The following is a 25,836-nucleotide window of genomic DNA, read 5'->3' on the forward strand; positions in this document are numbered from 1 at the left end:
AACTTCTGCTGCCACTTTCTCTGCTGAGGTTTGCTTGATCTGGGCTGGGGTAAAGAGGAGTCTTTACCCTTGGACTGTTTAATGATGTCAGCCAATGGCTCGCCAAACAGTCTATCTCTAGATAAAGGCAAGCTGGTTAAACATTTTTTGGAACCAGCATCTGCTTTCCAGTCCTTTAACCACAATGCTCTGCGCAAAACTACCGAATTGGCAGACGCCATTGAGGTGCGGCTGGTAGATTCTAGGACCGCATTGATAGCGTAAGACGCAAACGCGGACATCTGCGAGGTAAGGGACGCCACTTGCGGCACCGCTGGATGTAAGATAGCATCCACTTTTGCTAAACCAGCTGAAATAGCTTGGAGTGCCCATACGGCTGCGAATGCTGGAGCAAACGACGCGCCGATAGCTTCATAGACAGATTTTAACCAAAGGTCCATCTGTCTGTCATTGGCATCCTTAAGTGAAGCGCCATCCTCCACTGCAACTATGGATCTAGCTGCAAGCTTGGAAATCGGGGGGTCCACCTTTGGACACTGGGTCCAGCGCTTGACCACATCAGGGGGGGAAAGGATAACGTGTATCCTTAGAACGTTTAGAGAAACGCTTTTCTGGATGAGCGTCGTGTTTCTGGATTGATTCTCTGAAGTCAGAGTGATCCAACAGAGCACTCAATTTACGCTTGGGATAGAGGAAACGAAATTTCTCCTGCTCTGCCGCTGCCTCTTCTGCTGAAGGGGCTGGGGGAGAAATATCTAACAGCCTATTGATGGCTGAGATAAGATCGTTTACCATGGCGTCCCCATCCGGGGTATCCAGATTGAGAGGGGTTCCAGGATTAGACTCCTGATCACTCTCTTCAGACACATCACAGGGAGACTGATTGCGCTGAGACCCTGAGCAGTGTGATGACGTTGAGGGTCTTTCCCAGCGAGCCCGCTTGGGGTGGCTGGGGCAATCATCTGAGTCATTATACTCATCCTGAGAAGCCGGGGACCCCCTTGCAGTCTGGATTAAATCCAACTGCGGAGGATTAGAGGACATAGACCTCGCCGTGTCCATAGACTGAGCCCCAGGCATGGATTGCAAAGTTTCCAGGATTTTTGCCATAGTCACAGACATATTAACCGCAAAAACTGCAAAGTCTGTCCCCGACACCGGGGCAGGACTTACAGGCGTCTCAGCCTGGGTCACTATCTCTCCTGACTCCGGCTGGCGAAACAGCACCGGATCTGAGCATTGCACACAATGGGGGTCCTTGGAGCCTGCTGGTAGAGCAGCCCCACATGCAGCACACGCAGTGCACACAGCCCTAGCCTTGGCAGCTTTGCGTCTTGTGGATGACATGTTGCTGCCTCCTCAGAGCGATCTGGGGTATTCAGCCAGGAAGCGACCTCACAGTGCAAGAAATCAATAAATATCTATGTCCAGTGACACAATACACTAACATACACTGAGGCACTAGAGGGGCCAGCTGAAAAGCCGCTTACCGCCCGCTTAAGAGCGGGTGTGTGGTCTTCCAAAGCCCCTCAGTCTAGGTCTCCCAGAGCCTTGCGTCCTTCCTCCAGCCAGACATGCATGTAATGGCTGCCGGCGTCCTGAGAGAAGAAGGGGGGCGGGCCCTGGGCGTTCCTGACCAAGAGCGGGAAGCCTGCTTCCCTCTGTGCCTAGTGAGAGGGCTGGAGCATGTAAATCAGGCTCCAGCCCTCCTCGCTGCCGTGAAACAGCGTCTCTCCCCTACCCTGATTGACAGGGTGGGGGCGGGAACGATCGGAGCTGCCGGCGTCCTAGGCCCAAAAGCCGGGGACTAGAGTTATAAACGCCGCCGCCGTAAAAGCGCGGTCGGCGTATCCCCGGCGCACCACAAGTCACAGCAGCGCCGCCCGGTCCAGTGAGGGTCGGCGCTGCGTTCCCACAACACAAAGTCCCCCAGATAACTGTAGGAACACCAGCTCAGTGTACGGTCCCCGGCGCACTACAACACCCAGCCAGCCCGGAGTGTGTCTGTGCCTGCCGGGGACACAGAGTACCTGTATGATGCAGGGCCCGGTCCCTGATGGTACTCCTGCTCCGTATCCATCAGGTTCTAATGGGTCTGTGGATGGAGCCCGGCGTCAGAGCTTTGAGGCCGGCAGGATCCCACTTCCACAGAGCCCTACAAGGGGATGTGGAAGGAAAACAGCATGTCAGGCTCCAGCCCTGTACCAGCAATAGGTACCTCAACCTTACAACACCATCCAGGGGTGAGAAGGGAGCATGCTGGGGACACTATATGTGTCCTCTTTTCTTCCATCCGAACTAGTCAGCAGCTACTGCTGACTAAAATCTGTGGAGCTATGCATGGAATGTCTGACCTCCTTCGCACACAAAGCTAAAACTGGAGTACACGTGATACCACGGGGGGGTATAGCCAGAGGGGGAGGGGCCTTGCACTTTTAATGTAGTGCTTTGTGTGGCCTCCAGAGGGCAGTAGCTATACCCCAATCGTCTGGGTCTCCCAATAGAGCGCTGAAGAAAAAAATAATCTACAATGTCATGGGCAAAATGCTTCACTATAAGATAAGAGAAATCGGTAAGAACCGAGTGAATGCAATGAACACAGAAAGCAGCGTATTCTCACCTCTAAGGCAAACATTCTATCCATCATGCTTCTAGATGAAGAGGCATCTGCCACAATGTGGACTTCCACTCCTCGGCCAACCAGGTCCAGTGCAGTTTGTTGAATGCAAACATGTGTCTAAAAAAGAAAAAAATAGAGAGAAAGGACATTCATGAGCTACCGTGGTTCTGCTCCATTCATGATCTCACACGATCCAACTAAAGTGAAGGGCACCGCTATCATTCCCTTCAGGGGCACAACTAGCAGTAAGTAATATAACTGAATAGTCTCTCCCCAATCTGCCAATTTTGGGGTTATTATTATAGAGCCATCAATTCCATGGCGCTTTACATGTGAAAAAGGTGTACATAATAGGGACAAGTACAATAATCATAAACAATACAAGACACAGACAGGTACAGGAGGAGAGAGGTCCATGCCCGCGAGGTTCCCAGACCCAAACCATTAAATACTTAGTAGTACACATGAGGTCCATTTTGTTGGTTCTAAGTACTTCACTTACTTCATTACTAATGTATTTTCCAATAAAAATGTAAATCTGGCGAGTTGGGAGAATCTCTTAGCGTGTTGTGCAGAAGTCCCAAAATGTATGGTAAAGTTGCAGTAGCTATAGAGGGTGAAAAAGTCACTGTGCCACTTTAAAGGGACTCTCATCACTAAATGACTGTTCAAACCAAGTACAGGCGCTCGTCCATCATGGCGGGGCCAATCATTTAAATTCACCTTCCCAACCTGCTTGTTTTCCATCTTTCTCCACCCTTCTCTGGCTCTATGAAGCCAGAGCCATCAAAGAAGAGGGGAGGGTTGAAATACAGGGAAAACAAGCAGATGGGAAGTTGAATTTAAATGATTGGCCACACCACGATGGACGAGCGCCTATACTTGGTTTGAACAGGCATTCAGTGCTGACACAGGCCCTTTAATACAGTTACCAGCATGTCATCAAAATCACATTGTCTGATTATGGCAGTATAAAATATCTACATGCTTTTAATCAACTTACACTGTAATCTGCAACACTGTGTGGCTTACCTCCAGATAGTCTACAGAAAGACCTGTCAATCAAGCCTAACGTTGAGAGAGAACTGTCACTCAAGCTTAGTGGGGATAAGCCAGAGGTGACCAGTCCAGCACTTCTCTACTTTCTCTGAAAGATTGCAGCAGTATAAAACATGGTTCATGTGACCAATTCATACAGCTCATGGTTATTATTATTGTAGCGCCATTAATTCCATGAAGCATTACATGTGAAAAGGAGCATACATAATAGGGAGAAGTACAATAATCATAAACAATACAAGGCACAGACTGGTACAGGAGTAAAGAGGACTCTGCACCCGGGAACTTTTAGTTCAGTTTACAGGTGATGGGTGTGGCACAGACTGGTACATGAGGAGAGAGCACCCTGCCCCTGAGAACTCACAGTCTACCGGGGATGGGTGAGGCACAGACTGGTAGATGAGTAGAGAGGGCCCTGCCCCCGAGGACTCACAGTCTACAATATGGTTAGGATGAATGTACAAATAGGTTAACTTTACTCTTTCACTGCTATAAAATGTACGTAACATGCCTTGCTCTTAAACGCAAGCCAAGTAATGGCTCAGCTGTGCATTAGTGCAGAGCTGGCTGTGAGTCAGTGTTGGGTGTGCTTACAACTGCTGTTCTCCGTGTCCTGCAGCTGCATCAGCACACCTGCATGACAAAGCCGGTGGCCGTCAGGATCTATCCTAAACCTAACACTTGCCCTTCCAAATAATACAATAGGAAAAGTTGGTAAATGCAGCTAAAACCACAACACATTGAGCTCACCTCAACTCCAAATAGTACAACGCTACGAACTCCAGGAATTTCCGCCAACGCTGCCTCTACTTCTGGTAAGACCATAGAAAACTTTGTCTTTGGGACCACAAGCTTCACTCCCGTTAGGTCAAGTTCTTGTACTGTGCTCCCAAGTCCTTTAGGATATTGCTCTGTGACAATCACTGGTATTCCTAGTATCCGTGCACCTTGTAGCTGGGAATAAGAAAGGGAAATGGAAATACATGAAATATATAATGCTGTGATGACATAATGGCAATCCTTAGACATGATAAAATCCAAAAGAAGGTTACATTTTTGAGGCCCTTTAAAAGTAACTGTGGGAGCAGCACACTATTATGATACTAGTTCAGTTAAACGCTGGAAGAATAGAGTATTGAAGGCATAACGCAAAGCTCCAATGAGCACAAATTCCTGCCGGCTCCGTACTGATGCACTGCGGAGTCGGTTGTCATGCAGAAACGGTTTGAGCTTACAGCCGCTGCTTACAGTATAGCGAGTGTTGACTGTAGCTGCACTGGCACATCTGCATGACTGAAAGACTATTGGACATGACAGGTTCCCTTTAATTTAAAAGAGCACTTCCCATGTTATGGCTTCAGGAGCACACCACTCCTCTGCCGTCTTGGGATGGCAGGGCACTCCTGAAGACTGACAGGACTAGTGGAATCAGGGGCGGACACATCATTGGTGAAACATGTGCAGCCGCACAGGGGCTCACTTCCACCTCCAAAATATCAAGCAGCTTTTGTTACAGAACTGACTGCAGGAGGTTCATGTACTGTTCTTGCACAGGAGCCATTTCCTGTTTGTGACTGAGCAGAATGGTCGCACCGCTGGTCTGAGTTTAGCACTCTCCAGAAAGATATTGGGGAAAATATTTTTAGGCTAGGGGTTTTATACACTGACAATACTGAAAAGCCAACTAGAGTGACTTGCAACTGTTATTTTGGACACATAGGAGTCTTAAGGCTGCTTTACACGCAGCGACATCGCTAGCGATGTCGCTTGTGAAAGTACCCACCCCCGTCATTTGTGCGTCACGGGCAAATCGCTGCCCGTGGCGCACAATATCGCTAGGCCCCATCACACATACTTACCTTCCTAGCGACGTCGCTGTGGCCGGCGAAGCGCCTCTTTTCTAAGGGGGCGGTTCGTGTGGCGTCACATGGCAGGCATCCAATAGAAGCGGAGGGGCGGAGAGCAGCCGCATGAAAGACACCCCCACCTCGTTGCCGTAGGACGCAGGTAAGCTGTTGTTAGTCGTTCCCGGGGTGTCACACGTAGCGATGTGTGCTGCCTCAGGACCGACCAACAACCTGCGTCCACAACAACCAACGAGATTTTGAAAATGAACGACGTGTCAAATATCAACGATTAGGTGAGTATTTTTGATCGTTAACACTCGCTCCTAGCTGTTACACGCAACGATGTCGCTAACTATGCCGGATGTGCGTCACGAATTCCGTGACCCCCGACGACATATCGTTAGCGATATCGTTGTGTGTAAACGGGCCTTTAATTTCAGGACCTGGTCATTTCCCCTCCCCCACCCCATGTACATTTTCCAGTTTTTTTCGTACTTGAGCTTTTAAACAGTTCTGAAATGCTCTATTCAAACCATTTTTTGTTTTTGCCTCATTTTGGGACTAGATTTTTTCCATTTTTATTTTTGCTGATATCGGGGGAAAATGTAAAGAAAAATAGGAAAACTTAACTATTTCTTACCTCTTTATATACTTTTTTTTTTACAACCATAAAGGACAGTTGAAAACATTTTAAATTGCATTCCCCTTTTTGGAGATTTTTTGTTTTTTATGTTGGACATATATTTGATAAGGATGCGGCTAGGATGAGCAATTTGGACTTAAGGCACCTCTGTTTTAAAAATTTTTCTCAACATTTATTTCACTGAGCCCCTCAAAGTTTTAAAAGACCAATTCATGCAGCCCATGATTAGGATGTGGGGGGACTTCTAACATATTATTCATTTTTTTTTATTTTGCTTATTTCCCCTGTAACTAGGGCTGATATATCAGCCCCAGACACATGGAAAATTCAGCCTACAGCCTGCATAGAAGAGCTGTTTGGTTCTCCTAAGGTCTAGCAGCTTTTATTCTCTCCCATGATTACTGGGTGTTGATGAGGAAGCACCCTTAGCACTTCCTATGCTGTAAACAAAGTGTTAGTTCAGCACTGTGTATGGGAAGGCAGATACGGTAATAAACCCTCTCTGCGGGTAGCTGGCTGTGTCTGACGGCTGCACAATCTCATGCAAGCAGCTAGTCTGCCTATTCTCATCTACTATTTAAAAAGAAATTAAGTCTTTTATGATGCAGATCAGATGTAGCATTCTGCATTATATATACCCCCACCATAATTTTGGGTGCTCTTGCAGGACTGTTTGCCCTCCAACTATATCAGTCCCATCATTTTTTTTTACTTTTACAGCAAGAAACACACAAACTCACCAATCTCTGCCCTACACTAATAATGTCTCCAAAATACTTGATTGCTGGTCTGAATCGCTCTTGCATGTCACAACAGAAAAACACAGTACTTGCAGGCGTAAGGTTCCCAAGAGTAGTCAGCTGCAAGAAAAGCAAAGGAAAAATCAAAATATACACATAAATTATATTCTCACAATATGGTTTATCTCCTAGTAAAAGTTAGAGGTCTAGAAAATATATTTAAAGGGATTATCCGGAATTTTATTTAAATTTCCCCAATGGGGCTAAGAATTTGCCAGCAGGTACTTGATAATGATCTGTCTGTACAGCCCTGTGAAGGTCTCTTCTGGCTCAGGCGGCAATTCTGCTTCCTTTGACCTCACATGAGCAGAGCTCCTTCTCTTCCCCTCTGCTGTGTCGAGAAGATGACACAGCCGCACCTGCTACTAGGTGCTTAGCTCCATAGAAAGAAATCCCAAAAGTCCCAGATAACCCCTTTAAGTCATAGTGGCCTCATGTCTGGATAATTAGAAAAAAGAATTGCTATTCCATATCTTTTTAGAGTCACAAGAGAAACACTACATAAGGCCTCTTTTACACGTCCATGCAAAACACACACATTTTTGACGGTCCATGGTGAAGATGCGTATGTGTGTTCAGCATGTGCTGTCAGTGTGCTATCCGTGTGACATCCGCATAGCACATGGACAGCATGAGCTTCTATACTTACCTGTCCATGGTGCTGCTGTTGCTGTGTCCAGTGCTGCTGCCGCTTCCGGTCCTTGGTGCAGTGCATATGCAATGAGCATAATGAGCGGGGGTCGGAAGCAAGTGACATCAGCGTTGGAGATAGGGGAGTATAGAAAAGCATTTTATTTCACAGACAGTGTTTTCCCCAGTACATGTCACACTGATGTCACACGGAGCACATCAGTGTGCAGTTTGTGTAGTCCGTGTGACACCCGTGCTGCCAGAGAAAACATGTCTATGTGTGGAGCAGACGGACACGCGGTCCATAGCAAAACACTCAGGTCTGCGCAAACCCATTGATATTAATGGGTCTACGTGTGCCCGTGTCTCCGGTACGTGTGGAAACAGACGTCACACGTACCGGAGACACGGATGTGTGGAGAGCGGGCCTAAAGTGTGTTTTATATTACAATTGGATTAGCAGTTTTTGATTTTTTGTATTCACTGCAGAAAGATAAATACTGTAGATATAATGATAAAGCAATAAAAAAAAAAAAACAAAAAAAAAAAAAAAAAAACAGAAACTCGTCACTATTCAAAAGTACAAAAGCCAAATGGAAACTTTAGATTTGGTAACATTATTAAATCACAAATGTGGTGGAAATGCTGGGAAAAAACCTGAATTCTATAACCAACATTAATTAAGATCTGGGATTTTGTAATGTAGTCTGAGAAAAAAATAATAGCATCCAAGTAATATTAAAATGCATATCTCTAATAATTTGGACATATTTGGGACAGTGAAAGTCAGAAAACAAGATCTACATCTACGATGTGAAGGCGATGTGAAGACGATGTGAATCACTCTGGGTGACTGCAGACTTGGGAATCCTCACACTGCGTGGCACTGTGCGCTGTGAGGATGCGCCGGGATCAGAGATGGGAGCGGCGGTCATGTGAGCGACAGTATTTTTGACTATCATTTTAAGCAAAGAAGAACATTAGGGTTAGTGACAGCGAGTTCCCCTACTGCATATTGTTTGGGAGGTCTATTACCAGACACATTCAAAAAGTTTGTTTAAAAGAACTGAAGTCCTCAGTGGTTGATACCTTTTAATGGCTAACTGAAAAGATGGTAATAATAGCAAGTGTGACGCCCTGGGCAAGCCAGGGGTCACAGGTCATCACAACACCACACCCTACACCCCAGTTAGGAACACCAAGGCTACCAAAATCCTTGTTGCCTTCCTCAAGGGGCTGATGTTCACACCAGGGGGTGGGCCAGGCGGTTGGCTCCGCCCACCGAGGAGTTCACAGCTCTGGAGGCGGGAAGAACCAGGCAGATAGAGTTTGGAGGAGGAAGTGGAAGGAGTGGAGTGTGAGAGTCAGCTCAGGGGGAGCTTGAGTGAGGAGTAAACAAGGAGTCCAGCTAGGGACGGAAAGGAGTAAACAGTGGAGGGAGGAAAGTGAAGTGAAGTAGAAGTGAAGTGGTAGAGGAGCTTAGGAGAAAAGCTGAAGTAAAGAAAGAGTGACAGTAGTAAAGCCTGAAGCTGGTCCGGGTGTGTGCCCCGGGCTGAGAGACAGCAAGGTCAGCAGACGGCGGTGATTGTCCGCAGGGCTGACTGCTCGGAAGTTCCTGGAAGGACCGCGGACGGGTGGTGACCCGGCGGTCTGGAGCAGTGTACAAAGAACAGTCAGCACCAGGGCAGGGGCCTCTCGGACCCCGGCAAGGCTAGGAGTCGCCATAATTTGCCAAATCCGTCAGTGAATGGGGACGGCTGTCTCCCAACAACCAAGTCCCGATTGAAGGCAACAGCCCAACCATTAAAGCAGAGACACCGCCACCGCCAGGGCACCAGTTTCTGAGGGCCAGCGCCTGCGGGCAAAGAGTAGAGCTCCTCCGGTCCAGCTTGAAGCCGGGGAGCGGGTTACCGGTGGGAACCCTTCGCAACCATCAACAACATAGGTGCAGGACAGAGGGACATCACCGTCACCTACTGGGGAAAGCAAGCCGAGACCGAGCAGCAGTGGTGCTAACAAATCACCACAACCGTGGGTGGCGTCACGGGCAATAGACTATATCCCAAAACCAAATTCCCTTTCACTCACGGGCGAGGAGGGCCGCTCGAGAACCCCCGGGATCCGGCTCACCGCTCGAGCCACCACTGAGCAGCAGCCGCCGGACCCGAGCAGAGGGGTGAGCGCAGTGCTGACACCCTCCTCCCCGCCCGCGACACAAGCTTCCAAGACTACCCAGGTCTCTTCTTCAGGCATGGTATAACACAAAATCTGAAGAGTCACATATTTATACACAACAGGACATAGAATAGTGCAGTGAAAAGAAAAAAAAACAAAAAACAAGTCCTGTGGAGCAGAACTATCACTATGGCAAGGGGGCAAACTGTTGTGGCCATAAATATTGTTGTGGTTCATAGATAAGCAGTGTGAAAGTTTTATTGTCCTCTGATTGGGGTCTGGTCCGGGCTGTGATACACCCCCCCCCCCCTTTTTTCTCTAATTGTGTGGCGGTGAGAATTAATCCTTGTCCTGAGCTGTTGTCCGGTCTCCCCTACATACAGACCCCACATTGGTTGTGGTGCAGCTGAAGGTACCTGGGATCTTGTAGTCCTGATGTGATCTGGGAATCTATCTTGTTGTCAGTATAAATGGACAGGTCTTACATTTTTTCTGGTTGCAGGGAAATGTTCCTGTTGTTGTTGGAGAGGACAGGGAGCTTCTAACAATGATGCTTCTTAGATTCGGGGGCTGCCTAAAACACAGAAGTGGGGGGTCTGGAAAAATAGATTTTAAATCGGGCATCTTTTTGCAGTAATGGTTGTAGTTTCCGTTGCTCTTAACACCTCCAGATGTGGATTGTAGGTGATTACAAGAGGTACCCGGTTGTTTTCTTCTTTAGTTTTATAATGTAGGAGATGGTTTCTTGATATTCTGGTGGCTCTTGTAATCTGGTTTTCAATTGTTCTTGGGTGGTAGCTTTGATTCAGAAAGGTCTTTCTGAGGCCCTCAAAGTGATTGTCTCTATCTGTAGTGTTGGAACATATCAGATTGTACCTGATGGCTTGACTGTACACTATAGAGTTTGTGTTTTGGATGAAAGCTGAATCTGATCCCCAAAGGACTCTGGATTACAAACCCAATTCTACATACCTACAACACCCATTATGCACAAAACCTCTCTCACAGGACTTCTGAGAGACTAAGGAACCACCTTTTGCATGTCTTCTACAGCATCAAGAGTAAAATCCAGAGGGAATTTGAAACTCAAAAGGAAGGAACAAGGAAAAGAAGCTACACAGACTGCGCCTCAATTCTGGACTTAATACAAATAGGTTTTGGCTTTGTTTTCAACCTAACAACTTGGACAACTACTCCATTCAAGACACAAAAGCATCTAACTGTGTTCTAAATCTCTCGGATTATAAACCCAATAAAGTGGAACTTGCTGTGCTTTCTAGGGGACTCTCATTTTGTCCTACTAAAGCTATAGACAAAACTGAACTCTGCAGTGACATGGAAGAGTACTTCAGGAGACTACGCCTGAGGGAATATTTTAATGATGCAGATGATTCGGAATCCACCCAGACTGAAGGAAGACGGATCTTGACAAACAAGAAAAGATCAGATTGGACACCTGCACCTGGACGCAACCCTCATTTGGATACCAATATAGACACTTTCAGACATTTGGTAAAATCCTTTATCCTAGACACACACAGGAGGCAACCATCCAACATCAGTGTCCAGGAGAGAAGGGCCATAAAATCTTTGAAACCCAACAAAGAAATCATCATTAAACCTGCAGACAAGGGGGGGTGCAATAGTCATGATGAACAAATCAGACTACATGAAGGAAGCACACAGACAACTGATGGACACACGCTACTATAAAAAAAATTGGAGTCTGACCCTACACAGGACTATTACAAGGAACTTAACAAGTTGGCCTCTTGTCTGCCTGACATATCCATAAGAACTGATGAACTGATACCGGTGAGTCCAAGAATAGGCACATTCTACATGCTTCCCAAAATTCACAAATCTGGAAACCCAGGAAGACCCATCATTTCATGTGTGGGCACCCTCACTGAATAAGTCTCTGGATGGGTAGAGGGTATCCTTAAACCCTTGGTAAGGGATACACCCAGCTACATCCAGGACACTACTGACCTATTGAAAAAACTATCAGCAATAGGTCCTCTACCTTAGGTAACCATCCTTGCCACCATGGATGTGGAATCCTTGTACTCGAATATTCCACACCAGGATGGATTAAATGCTTGTAAAGGTTTCCTTGAAAATACAGGAATTGATGCAGATTCTGTGGTAAAACTTACAAAATTCATCCTCACCCATAATTACTTTGCATTTGACAATAACATATCTACAGGAGAGTGGGACTGCAATGGGAAGTAAAATGGCACTGTGGCGCCCTGGACAAGCCAGGTCGTCACAGGCACTACACCAACACACCCCACACCCCGGCTAGGCACACGTAAGTCAAACACAAATCCTTGTTGCCTTCCTCCAGGGGCTGATGTCCACACTAGGGGGTGGGCCAAGCGGTTGGTCCCGCCCACCGAGGAGTTCACAGTCCTGGAGGCGGGAAAAGGAGTCAGATGAGTTTTGGAGTTAGAGACGTGAAGTGGTAGAGGAGCAGCCTGACCGTGTCCAGGTGTGTGGCCCGGGCACATACAGCAAGGTTGGCAGACGGTGGTGACCGTCTGCAGGAGAGGCTGATTGGAGTGAACCGTATGGACCGGGGACGGGCGGTGGCCCGCCGGTACCGGATCGGGGAGTGAAGAGAAGCCAGCACCATCCGGCAGGGCCTACAGACCCCGACCAGGCTAGGAGTCGCCGTAAAACTGGTCAAATCCGTTAGCGAAGAGAACCTCCGGGGTTTCCCAGCAGCCAAGACCCGATTGAAGGCAACAGCTCACACCGTAAAGGGAAACAGTCACCGCCAAGGCTACAGTTCCCAGGGCCAGAGCCTGCAGGCAGAAGGGGCTCCCTCAGCATCCATCCAAGCTGGGGAGCAGGTTACCGGTGGGAAGCCATTGGAACCGTAAACACAACACAGGTGCAGGGAAAGGCAGTCACCATCAACCTACCAGGAGGAGAACAACCGCAGCCGCCTGTGGGACCCGTCTATCCAGCCGTTTGTTTGACCAGAGACTCAGTGTAAATTACTGGCTGAGTGAGTACCACCGTGCCGTGCGGCACAGCGCTGCCCCCGTGACCCTGCACCTCACCAGGCCCCGTAACCCGCCTGTCACCCCCCCAAAACCCTCACCGGGCCCCGGGACAACCAACCCCCTACCCACGGAGGGGAGAACCAACATCCAAGCTGCTTTCTGTCATCGCTCCCGGGATCCCCGTCCAGAGCAGCGGTGGTGTCACAAACTCACTACAACTGTGGGTGGCGTCACGGACAATATCCCCAAACCACACACCACCTCCCTTTCACTCACGGGCGAGGAACGCCGCTCGAGTCCCCGGGATCCGGCCCACCGCTCGAGCCACCACCGAGCAGCAGCAGCAGCAGCAGCAGCAGTAGTAGCCGGACCCGAGCAGTGGGTGAGCGCAGCGTCCCCTCGTCCGCACGCAACAGCACCACAATATGCAAATCTTTTCATGGCCAAGCTTGAGAGTGACTTTTATCCTCTTGTCCTATTAGGCCTCTGGCCTACTACCGTTACATTGATGATATTTTATTCATCTGGGCAGAGTCTAAGGAGCAGCTGAAGACCTTCCATGAACACTTTAATCAGTTGCATCCAACCATCAACCTAACGCTCAACTACTCCTGCACTGAAATCAACTTTTTGGACACCAACATTAAACTACGGAACAATGAAATAGAGACATCCCTGTACAAGAAGCCAATTGAGCGTCCAACATACCTGAAATGGGACAGTTTTCATCCAAAACACATAAAAAACTCTAGTGTACAGTCAGGCCATCAGGTACAATCTGATATGTTCCAACACTACAGATAGAGACAATCACCTTGCGGTCCTCAGAAAGACATTTCTGAATCAAGGCTACCACCCAAGAACAATTGAAAACCAGATTGAAAGAGCCACCAGAATATCAAAAAACCATCTCCTACATTATAAAACTAAAGAAAACAACCAGGTACCTCTTGTAATCACCTACAATCCACATCTGGAGGTGTTAAGAGCAAACTACAACCATTACTGCAAAAAGATGCCAGATTTATAATCTATTTTTCCAGACCCCCCACTTCTGTGTTTTAGGCAGCCCCCGAGTCTAAGAAGCATCATTGTCAGAAGCTCCCTGTCCTCTCCAACAACAGGAACATTTCCCTGCAACCGTAAAAAAATTTAAGACCTGTCCATTTATACTGACAAGATAAAGATTCCCAGATCACATCAGGACTACAAGATCCCAGGTACCTTCAGCTGCACCACAGCCAATGTGGTGTACTTAATTATATGTACCAAATGTCCAACTGGGGGTATGTATGTAGGGGAGACCGGACAACAGCTCAGGACAAGGATTAATTCTCACCGCCACACAATTAGAGAAAAAAGTATGGATCTACCTGTGGCCAAACATTTCTGTAGCCCCGACCATAGCATTATGGACATGAAATTGCTGGTATTGAAAGGAAACTTCAAGTCCCAGAGAGATAGGAGACTATGGGAGTACAAACTTATGATGACCTTTGACACATTCAGAGCAGGAATGAATGTGTCTTATGGATTTATGTCTTTTTACATCAATTAAGAAGTGTGCTCTTCAGAGCATCGGGGGTACTCAGACTCCGAACTAGGTTATAGGCCACCACCATAGTCAAATCAACTGATTGCGGTCTGGACCTCAGGGGTTCATTCCCTCCTAAGTCCCGATTGAAGGCAACAGCCCAACCCGTCCGGAAAGGTGCCACCGCCAAAGGCCAGAGATCCAAGGGCCAGCGTCTGCGGGCCAACGGGCTCCTACGACACTTATACGCCGGGGAGCGGACTACTAGTGCCCAGGCACAGTAGTCAAGATACACACACACACACACACACACACACACACACACACACAGGAGAAAGGCGGACATTGCCAACCTGACTGGAGAAGCTGCAGCCGACTGCGGGCCCCGTTCATCACCTCGTTTGGTTTACCAGCGCCTCCAGTGTCTTGTATCAGAGTGAGTACACCAATGCCCTCAGGCACCGCACCGCAACACTGCGCCCTGCACCCCGGCCCTCGCCAACTGGGCCCAACATCCCCTACCCACGGAGGGGTCAACACCTAGCTGCGCCACCACACCGCTCCCGGGAGTCCCCGTACCTTCACCGCAGCGGTGGTGTCCACAATCACCACAACCCGTGGATGGCGTCACGAACTATCATCCCAAAATCAAATACCCGCATCTCCCGCGCGTAGCGCCAACCCCCCTTGCAGAGTGACATGACCCCCGGGTCTGTGAGAGGCTCGAGCCACCACCCGTAGAACGCGAGCACGGATGCGAGCGGCTCGGCGGCCTCAGCCGAAGCCGCGGGGTGGTACAAATATCAGAGGGTTTATACTACTTTAGGAGAACATCTGACCTTATTAAATTTTTGTTAAGGCTTTATTCAGAGGTCTATTTTTCACAAACGTGTTCTAGGATAACATCTGAATGCGACCTTCCCCCATTCATTGTCACTGCCATAAAGGCCACACTTGCTGCAGCACTGTCCATGTAGATCAGGGGTGAGGAACCTCCGGCCCACGGGCCGTTTGCGGCCCGCAATGACTTTTTCTGCGGCCCCTGGGCACATTCCAGGGAACCGCAGTGTTTGAGCGCAGCCGTGCTTTTGCCGGCCCTTTAAATCGCACTGCGTGATGCGAGAAAGCGCACGCACTCTGGGTAGATGCTAGAATGTACCGGCTTCTTCCAGAACCTGATTGCAGCTCGTACTAGAATGTACGGGCTCTTTCAGGGACCTGACTGCAGCCCATACATTTTAGGCTCAACCCTGGCCTGTGCTAGCGTGCTCAGGGTTTACCTTGTGGGCGGGGTAAGCAGCATGCGGTGCTCCTGTCACAGAAGAGGTGCAGCTGATACCTCCCTACTGTACATGCTTCCCGGCCCTGTGGTGTGTGAGTTCTCCCACCCCAGTACTGAGTATGCAACCCATTGCTGCTCCTCTCCCACGTCCAGTTCTGTGTACCCCTAGTACTGAGTGTAGCCCTAGGTGCTGTGTAACCCGTGCAGCCACCTAGTGCTCTCTGTGCTGCAACCTAGTGCTCTCTGTGCTGCCGTGTCACCCAGGGTTATGGGGTACTCGGTCCCGGGCGGTGTATAACTGGGGAATGTCACTTTGGTGGCCGTTGCCCGGTTCCGTGCCCTAGGCCATTTTTGCAAAGGGAAAATATTTAGAGGGGAAAGAATAGTGTTCACACGTGATGCCACTTGCAGTTTTGAGGCTATAGGGATGGAGTCGCCGCTGCACAATGTCCACTACTGGGGCTGGTGTTTATGGAGGGCCTACCATCTCGGCTGCCATTAGCAGGGCCTGGCCCCAGAGGGTAGGTGAAATGATGGGTATCGGAAGAAGGTAGTCCACACAAGGGGTTCAGTGCAACTGGTTCTTTACTCAATTTTTCTGGTGGTAACTGGTTACCCGAGACCGGCTGGTTTCACCGTCAGGTCCCCTTTGTCCCAGTGCCAGTTTAGTAATCTGGTACCTTCTTTCTCTGCACCTGTCTCTGGTTGGTGGGTCCCTGTGGCGTAGAGCAACCTGGGGTCCCCGTCCGGTGGTTTTCCACTGCAGTCCGTATGAGGATAGCGTGAACACTGTGGGGTTGGAGTCTCTAGTACTGTCCCCCGTTGTCCCTTTTCTACTGAGTCTTGGATTTTAAAGTCAGCAAGGTCCTTGATGGTCCCCTCACTGTGCAGATGTTAACAGGCCCGCCTGGAGCTTCTGCCTGTCCTAGGGTCCTGGATCCCATTGGTGCGTAGTTCCGGGAGCACTCCACCAGCAACTATCCTCCTGGGCAATGCTCACTCCAAGTCAGTTTGTCTGCTCTCTTTCACAGTCACCTCTAGACTCCTACTGTCTTTCTGACTGTCCACAGTCTTCCGCTCCCACCTGGTCAACTAGTGGACTGGACTGTCTCCACCTCTAGGCGGCCATCCATTGGTCCGACCCTAGCCTTGTACCATACTATGGGGGATAATTAGGGAAAAACTGGGATTTTGTGAAGTGTTTGTGTGTTACCGGCACTGGTCTTGCGGAGCCCTAGGGGGTGGCCCTACATCCTGGTGAGGATGCAGAACCTTGTAGTTCCCTGATGGCTTTAGGGGCACTACATTGCCACCCAGTGCTCTCCTGGGATGTACACGCCCCAGCGTCTCCTGGGATGTACACGCCCCAGCTTCTCCTGGGATTTACACGCCCCAGCTTCTCCTGGGATTTACACGCCCCAGCTTCTCCTGGGATTTACACGCCCCAGCTTCTCCTGGGATTTACACGCCCCAGCTTCTCCTGGGATTTACACGCCCCAGCTTCTCCTGGGATTTACACGCCCCAGCTTCTCCTGGGATTTACACGCCCCAGCTTCTCCTGGGATTTACACGCCCCAGCTTCTCCTGGGATTTACACACTCCTGCCGCTCCTGGGATGTATACGCCGCTTCTGGGATGTATACGCCCCTCCTGTGATGTATACGCCCCAGCGTCTCCTGGGATGTGTACCCCCAGTGTGTCCTGTGATGTACTGTATATGCCCCAGTGTCTCCTGGGATGTGTATGCCAAAAACAAACCAGGCCGCAGCCAATACAGAAGGGAACCAATATTGCAAAAAAACAAGGAAAATCTCCCTTAAAAAATAACCTTTATTAATACGTTTAAAAGGTATAAAATTTACCAAGTGTAACACTCACCCTAATAGTGTAGGGACAATAGAAGAATAGGGGCTTATCAAGGGGAGAGGTGGGAAAATATCCCTATACTGGCCCTCCAATCGCCCTACCTAGCAATGGAGGGTATGACACCCTAGGGTTGTGGCGCCCCCATTCACCGACGGGAAGCCCTGAAATAACCCTGGGTCAGCCCTACACTACACTAATGTATGCAAAAATTGGATTAAAATACCTCAGTAATGCAAGTAGTCAACATAATAGTGTGACTTATCTGGCCATCATGTCAGATCCTCAGACGTCGTCTCGATGCGTTTCTCCCCGCTTACTCCACAGGGTTCATCAGGGGACAGTTAGAAATAAAGTCCAGGACTAAAATTTCATCCTGGTATAGCCACGATCCAAATGCTGTAAGGAGAATCCCTTGATTACCTTAATCCAATTTTTGCATACATTAGTGTAGTGTAGGGCTGACCAGGGTTATTTCAGGGCTTCCCGTTGGTGAATGAGGGCGCCACAACCCTAGGGTGTCATACCCTCCATTGCTAGGTAGGGCGATTGGAGGGCCAGTATAGGGATATTTTCCCACACCTCCCCTTGATAACCCCCTATTCTTCTATTGTCCATACACTATTAGGGTACACTTGGTAAATTTTATACCTTTTAAACGTATTAATAAAGGTTATTTTTTAAGGGGGATTTTACTTGTTTTTTTGGGATGTGTATGCCCTCAGCCTCTCCAGACCGAAGTAAACCTGGAAAAGCAGTTGTGAAAAAACAACATGATCAATATCACCGAACATCACAGCCGCACCAGCCACCAAAGTAGGGGGGAGTTAATTGTTTGACCAAATATAGCAGGGTAGTTTTCAAGTTGAGAGCGGCCCCCGATGGTTGGTAGAAAATTTAAAATGGCCCCTGGCAGTAAAAAGGTTCCCCACCCCTGATGTAAATAGTGAGAGAATACAGCAGCATCGGGGAAAGTTATCATAATTCAAGTATGTCACTATCAGCTAGCCACAAGAAACTTGCCACATCTCCACCAGAGCCTGCTCCTGTGACGTCTGCTTCTGTCATCAGTCACTGCTGTATTCACTCTGCAGGCAGCGCTGCTGATAGAGGAGAAGTCAGAACCTGACGCTCTGGACAGCGCAGGCCCTATCCATATACTAAGGTTAGAGTGGCAGGGACCTGCAGTGCCGTCCAGTCTGGCAGTATGGGTGTCTGCTGTTCAGCTGGAGTTATCAGTGCCTTGCTTCAGACAATAGGAAAGCACCACACCCTACTACAGCTTCCAGGTTACCGCTGGCAGATACAGCCTTGTGCTGTGTGTCACGATTCCTACTAAAGTTAACCTGACATACCTGTTGCCGGAAGATTCCCAGCACGTGAAGACCCCGAGGCGACCTGCAGGTGAGGGGCTTCACATCTGGCGTCACGAACAGGATCAGGACTAGACCTGATAAGACAGGTGACTGTGCACCTTGGCGGTCCGCTTCAAACGGCGCCATATTGCCACCTCAAAAAGCGAGCCAAGAAACAACAGCAGCCTGCGTAAAAAGTAGAAACCGCCCATGAAGAGGTGTGGCGATCCTGGAACCAGTGGAGTGCTCTGACCGGTGACGGGGAGAGAGAGAGGGGGGAGAGAGAGAGAGAGAGGGAGAGAGAGAGAGAATAGTGTCTGCAAGCATAGAGCCAGAACCAAGCACTGCCGCCTGGTGGGACTGGGAGCTCGCCAAGTTCTGCGACCGGGTGCAAGCACGGATCCTCCAGCAACTAATGGAGTGGCGCTCAGAGCTGCGGGAGATGGCTGTGGCGATTCGAGCCCACGAGAAGTGAACCACGCGACCAGTGCCGTGAAGAGAAGTGACCACACAGACCCCCTGCTGCTGCCCTTGAGTGAGTCCCACGCTGCCCCTGCCCAATCGGGTGTGCCCCGCTGGCGCTGTTACCGGAGGCGATCCCTGCTGCGGTTCCTGCTGTGACCCCTGCTGCGACGTCCGGTGCAGCAACGTCCAGTCCAGCCAGACCAGACCAAGCTACAACAACGTCGCACCCGGCCAGATCAGACTAGGCCGCACAACGCCTTCTACTTCTACCTGCATGTCATGATGTATGTGCTTTTCTCCATCCCATATTTTTTGTATGCCATGTGATGTATTTTACCTTCTCACTGTATTTGCTGTAATACTATGTCAGGATGTGATGTAACTTTCCTTTGGTTGTACTTACTGATCACTTTGAAATGTCTTGGGATGTAAGTAACCATACCTTCCCCCCCCCATCTCCTGTGTCTCTGGGCCCATAATGCAATTATCTCTTGTCCACACAGCCAGGGGAACTTCACATTGTTTCGTAAGCAGTGGATAACGCCAACTACACAAACCTGTAGACATCTCGGAGCCAACCTTCTAGAATCTTCTAGTGGGCCCAACCATTGCATAGACCCCTACCCTTGAGGGGCTGGCCCACGAGCTCAGACAATACACTCCTGTTTCTAAGTGCAGTTGGGAGCTGAGCTTTGAAGAGGAAGGGAGCGAGATCTGATTCTGCGGACAGATCTCGCCGTCCAGTGGATTGTGTGGGATTTCTGGGACTCTGAAAAGGACTATTACGTCGTGAACTGGCACTTTGGATTATCGGGAGGTGCCCCCGAATCTGTTTTATTTGGACTTGTCGTGTGCTGTTCCTGTATTCCTGTTAGTAAACCTGTTGGATCATCCTCGGCCTGTTGTCTCTCCTTGCTCTGCTATACACCCCGTCACACTGCAGACCAGAAGCAGTCACAGCTCCCCAGTCGCTGACTGAGGACGCCGCCCACAGGTTCTTCCCAGAAGCGGCCGAAGAGGCGGCTCGACTTAAAGAAGACTTGAAAACCCGATTCCCGGCGCACCTGGTAGACATGTACCTGGTCCCCAGGCTGCCGTCCGGACCCGGAGCGGTCCCAGCAACTTCTGTGTTGGAGAAGAGTCCACCACCCTGGCCAGCTGATGAGAGCCCATCTCCAGAGCCACTGCCAGCGCAGCCAGAGGAAGAGAAAGAACTAAAACTCTTTATGCATGTGACCTGGGAGCCCGCAGACGAACAGGTAATGGTGATGAGGAGGCCAGCCCGCAGAGGACAGCGCCGTGTGAGGGCAAGACACCCCCCTGTACAGCCTACCACTGAAAAAGAGGAAGTGGATGGATGAATCCCATATACTTCAAGTCGGTGGTTATCCGAAACAAGAAGTGCTAGGAAGGCGAGCTTACAGTCACCCTTACTTCAGCCTAAAGGATACCTGGTTCTCCCTGCAGTGTGTCTCAGCATCGCCCGGGTTACCTCACAGTGAACAACTGAACGTGAGTAAAAACCCTGAAAGACATTCTGGACTGTGTGTGAGGTCTTCTGCGACCTGTGATACTACGCACTTATACCCGAGCCCCTGGGGCTAGCCTCACTCTCGGGAGGCCATAACACCAGACTGCAATTACCATCAGCCCTTGATACTCATTAAACTGCAGTGGCGGTCACCCCTCACCCTGACCGCAATTACCGAGAGTGGCGTCACGATTCCTATTAAAGTTAACCTGACATACCTGTTGCCGGAAGATACCCAGCACGTGAAGACCCTGAGGTGACCTGCAGGTGAGGGGCTTCACACTGGCAACATTAATCCAGCATACTCATCATAGGACAAAAAAGGAGTACAATGAGCACTAACTGGTCACATGTAGAAAGTGGAACTAAACCTTCAAATAAACAACATATGGTAAGTAGCAGAGCCGAATGTAGAAGAAATAGGTGGACCTCACCCCGATCCATAAAAGTCCTTTATTTTGTTTGCTTAAAAATCATGGATGCAGGAGGACAAAGCAGAGCGGCCCGCACACTCCTGCATCGCGGCCCGCACACTCCTGCATCGCGGCCCGCACACTCCTGCATCGCGGCCCGCACACTCCTGCATCGCGGCCCGCACACTCCTGCATCGCGGCCCGCACACTCCTGCATCGCGGCCCGCACACTCCTGCATCGCGGCCCGCACACTCCTGCATCAATGATTATTAAGCAAATAAAATAAAGGACTTTTATGGATCGGGGTGAGGGCCACCTATTTCTTCTACACTCGGCTCTCTTTTATTACAATTACGAATACTGCACGGGTAAAAATGTTTGTGCAGTACCCTGTGACGACCTGAATAGTCCAGGGGCGTCACATGATTAGTCAGATGGCCCGACAGGTCCTTCACCTCAGCCTCCATTTTGGTCCAGTACATTTCCTCTCCTGCTCTACGCCGATCACATAGATCAGTGCAGGAAGAGAGAGGGCAGCTCTCGGTCAGCGACCCCACGGAAGAACTTGAGGCACACATCGAATGCCGTCTTTCCCTGTTCTAGCCCGCAAGCTGCATAGTGACATCAGCAGCTTCAGCCTTACAAAGGCACAGTGCAGGTTGACTGCAACTAAAGGAGCCGGCATCCCTGCAGTCTTAAATAGCTGCTGGAGGACCGGCCCTGGAAGAAAATGCCATGCCGGCCCAGCCCAGCTCTGATAAAAGAGCTGCATGTGTGCATCCTTTGAGTGAGTGAACGAGTGGCCCACTGCAGGCACCGGCCCATCTGGCATTTGCCAGAACTGCCCTAAGGCCAGTCCGGCCCTGCACATCGGTATTTGTATGCCAAAACCTGGAGTGTTTCCAAAACACAGAACAGGTGCTAATCTTTCACTAAGTTTTTCCTCTGTCAGTTCCATGACAGCTTTTGCCATACAAGCACCAATACAAAAACACTGACGTGTAAACGAGGCCTTACTAAGGCTATGTGCCCACGCTAGAATGTCCCTGCGGATTTTTCTGCCTGAAAATCCGCGACTTTCGCGGCAAATCCGCACCCGTGGATTTACCACGAATTTAATTTTTTTTTTTTTCCCCCATTCAAAACCAAAAATCCGGACCAAATCTGCACCAAATAATTGACATGCTGCAGATTTTTCCGGATCAAAATCCGCGGCAAATCCGCAGCGGAAAAATCCGCAGCATGGACACAGCATTTCCAAAATGCCATTGAAATGGCTTGGAAGTGCTGCTGCTGCAGATTTTCGGGAAATCCGCAGCAAAATCCGCGCAAAATCCACAGCGTGGGCACATAGCCTAAGACATCGCAGCTGCGATGTCGGTGGGGTCAAATTGAAAGTGACGCACATCCGGCGTCGCAGTCGATATCGTAATGTGTAAAGCCTTTTTGATACGATTAACGAGCGTAAAATCGTCATAATCGTATGATCGGTGTAGCGTTGGTCATTTCCATAATTTGGAAATGACCGATGTTACGATGTTGTTCCTCGTTCCTGCGGCAGCAAACATCGCTGTGTGTGAAGCCGCAGGAGTGAGGAACATCTCCTACCTGCGTCCTGCGGGTCACACTGGCTATGCGGAGGAAGGAGGTGGGCGGGATGTTTACGTCCCACTCAGCTCCGCCCCTCCGCTTCTATTGGCCGCCTGCCGTGTGACGTCGCAGGGCAGGTGAGTGCATGTGAAGCTGGCGTAGCGATAATGTTCGCTACGCCAGCTATCACCATCATATTGCAGCTGCGACGGGGGCGGGGACTATCGCGCTCGGCATCGCAGCATCGGCTTGCGATGTCGTAGTGTGCAAAGTGCCCCTTAGGGCTCCGCCACACATCCGTGAAAAACGTGCGTGTTTGGTCCGTTTCCGTGTATACTGGAGACACGGCCAAACGTGCACCACTATATCTCAGCGGTTACAAATGCGTTTTTGGTTATGTCTGTTAGTCCGTCTCCGTGATGCGTTTTGTGGGCCGTGTCTCACGCCAGCATGTCCGTTTTATTCACGCAACACGCAGCACGGACCCAATGAAAGTCAATGGGTCTGTGCGCACGTCCGAGTGACACGGACGCATCTCTGTTTGTTCCCTGTATGTTTTGTGTTTTTTTCATGTGATGTCAGTCTTTTTTCTTTTTATGTTTCGTTCTCTCCCTCAGTCCGTCGGTCGGTCTCTATGTCTGTCTGTCCCTCTAGCTGTCTGGCGGTCAGTTCCCCCCTCTCTCATACTTACCATTCCCCGATCACCGGCGCTGCACTGCTGTTATAAAAACTCCGGCGGCTTTTCCTCTTTTGAAAAAGCCGGCCGCCCATTAATCAATCTCGTATTTCCTGCTTTCCCCGCCCACCGGCGCCTGTGATTGGTTGCAGTCACACACGCCCACCACGCTGAGTGACAGCTGTCTAACTGTACCCAATCACAGTAGCCGGTGGGCGTGTCTATACTGTGCAGTGAAATAAATAAATAAAAAAAAAACGGCGTGCGGTCCCCCCCCATTTTAATACCAGCCAGATAAAGCCATACGGCTGAAGGCTGGTATTCTCAGGATGGGGAGCTCCACGTTATGGGGAGCCCCCCACCCTAACAATATCAGTCAGCAGCCGCCCAGAATTGCCGCATACATTATATGCGACAGTTCTGGGGCTGTACCCGGCTCTTCCCGATTTACCCTGGTGCATTGGCAAATCGGGGTAATAAGGAGTTATTGGCAGCCCATAGCTGCCAATAAGTCCTAGATTAATCATGTCAGGCGTCTATGAGACACCTTCCATGATTAATCTGTAAGTGACAGTAAAAAAAAAAAAAAAAAAAACAAACACACACACCCGAAAAATATCCTTTATTAGAAATAAAAAAAACAAACAAATTCCCTCATTACCAATTTATTAAACCCGACAAACCCTCCTTGTCCGGCGTACTCCACGGACTCCAGCGTCGCATCCAGCTCTGCTGCATGGAGATGACAGGAGCAGCAGAAGACACCGCCGCTCCGGTCACCTCCACGCAGCTAATGAGATGAGTAGCGCGATCAGCTGCTGTCAGTCAGGTAACTCGCGGCCACCGCTGGATCCAGCGGTGGCCGCGGGTAACCTCAGTGACAGCAGCTGATCGCGCTACTCATCTCATTAGCTGCGTGGAGGTGACCGGAGCGGCGGTGTCTTCTGCTGCTCCTGTCATCTCCATGCAGCAGAGCTGGATGCGACGCTGGAGTCCGTGGAGTACGCCGGATATGGAGGGCTTTTTGGGGCTTATTAAATTGGTAATGAGGGAATTTGTTTGTGTTTTTTTATTTCTAATAAAGGATTTTTTCGGGTGTGTGTGTTTTTTTTACTGTCACTTACAGATTAATCATGGAAGGTGTCTCATAGACGCCTGACATGATTAATCTAGGACTTATTGGCAGCTATGGGCTGCCAATAACTCCTTATTACCCCGATTTGCCAACGCACCAGGGTAAAATCGGGAAGAGCCGGGTACAGCCCCAGAACTGTCGCATATAATGTATGCGGCAATTCTGGGCGGCTGCTGACTGATATTGTTAGGGTGGGGGGCTCCCCATAACGTGGAGCTCCCCATCCTGAGAATACCAGCCTTCAGCCGTATGGCTTTATCTGGCTGGTATTAAAATGGGGGGGGACCGCACGCCGTTTTTTTTATTTATTTATTTCACTGCACAGTATAGAAACGCCCACCGGCTGCTGTGATTGGGTACAGTTAGACAGCTGTCACTCAGCGTGGTGGGCGTGTGTGACTGCAACCAATCACAGGCGCCGGTGGGCGGGGAAAGCAGGGAATACGAGATTGATTAATGGGCGGCCGGCTTTTTCAAATTAGAAAAAGCCGCCGAAGCAGTGTGAACGCCGTGCAGCGCCGGTGATCGGGGATCGGTGAGTATGAGAGAGGGGGGGACACTTCAGTCACTCGGGGGATTAGCGGTCACCGGTGAATCCTTCACCGGTGACCGCTAATCAGTACACGGCACACATACAGAGCCGCGGCATGACAATGAAGTCGGGTGAAGTTCACAGGGCTGTGGAGTCGGAGTCGGAGTCGTGGAGTCGGAGTCGGAGTCGGAGCTCATTTTGGTGGAGTCGGAGTCGGAGTTGGAGTCGGTATAAAATGCACCGACTCCGACTCCTAAAATATATAATAAATTGGGGACAGGAGTGCAATGCAGAATGTGCTGAATATTTTACTAAATAATAACATTTAGTATAATGCTTATATTTAAGTGAAAAATTTATTGTAGTACAATGTGAACATCAGACATTTAATTGTTTTTATGATACAATAATCAAGATATTTGGATAGAACATAAAATATTTATTGGATACAACTTTAGAACACAAAAAACTAATAAATTGTAAATATGTAATATTATATATATATATATACACAGTGTATATACACACACAAGATATATATGTAATCTACTGTATATTACATAGTGTATTACATATTTACAATTTATTACAGTTTTTTGTGTTCTAAAGTTGTATCCAATAAATATATTTTATGTTCTATCCAAATATCTTGATTATTGTATCATAAA

At 49.3% G+C, this 25,836-nt stretch overlaps 1 protein-coding gene across 1 annotated transcript in view; it reads right to left on the reverse strand.

The window, feature by feature from the left end:
* The window catches only part of ISOC1 (isochorismatase domain containing 1), a 51,943-nt gene that overhangs the window by 20,751 nt on the left and 5,356 nt on the right, over positions 1 to 25,836 (reverse strand). The window contains exons 2-4 of the mRNA XM_075324650.1: positions 6,910 to 7,029; positions 4,430 to 4,633; positions 2,621 to 2,737 (exon numbers count right to left, since the gene is read on the reverse strand). Coding sequence (XP_075180765.1) covers positions 2,621 to 2,737; positions 4,430 to 4,633; positions 6,910 to 7,029 — 441 coding nt within the window. The remainder of the gene's footprint in view (positions 1 to 2,620; positions 2,738 to 4,429; positions 4,634 to 6,909; positions 7,030 to 25,836) is intronic.

The sequence above is a fragment of the Anomaloglossus baeobatrachus genome, chromosome 1 (assembly GCF_048569485.1).
Source record: "Anomaloglossus baeobatrachus isolate aAnoBae1 chromosome 1, aAnoBae1.hap1, whole genome shotgun sequence".
NCBI classification, from domain to species: Eukaryota; Metazoa; Chordata; class Amphibia; order Anura; family Aromobatidae; genus Anomaloglossus; species Anomaloglossus baeobatrachus.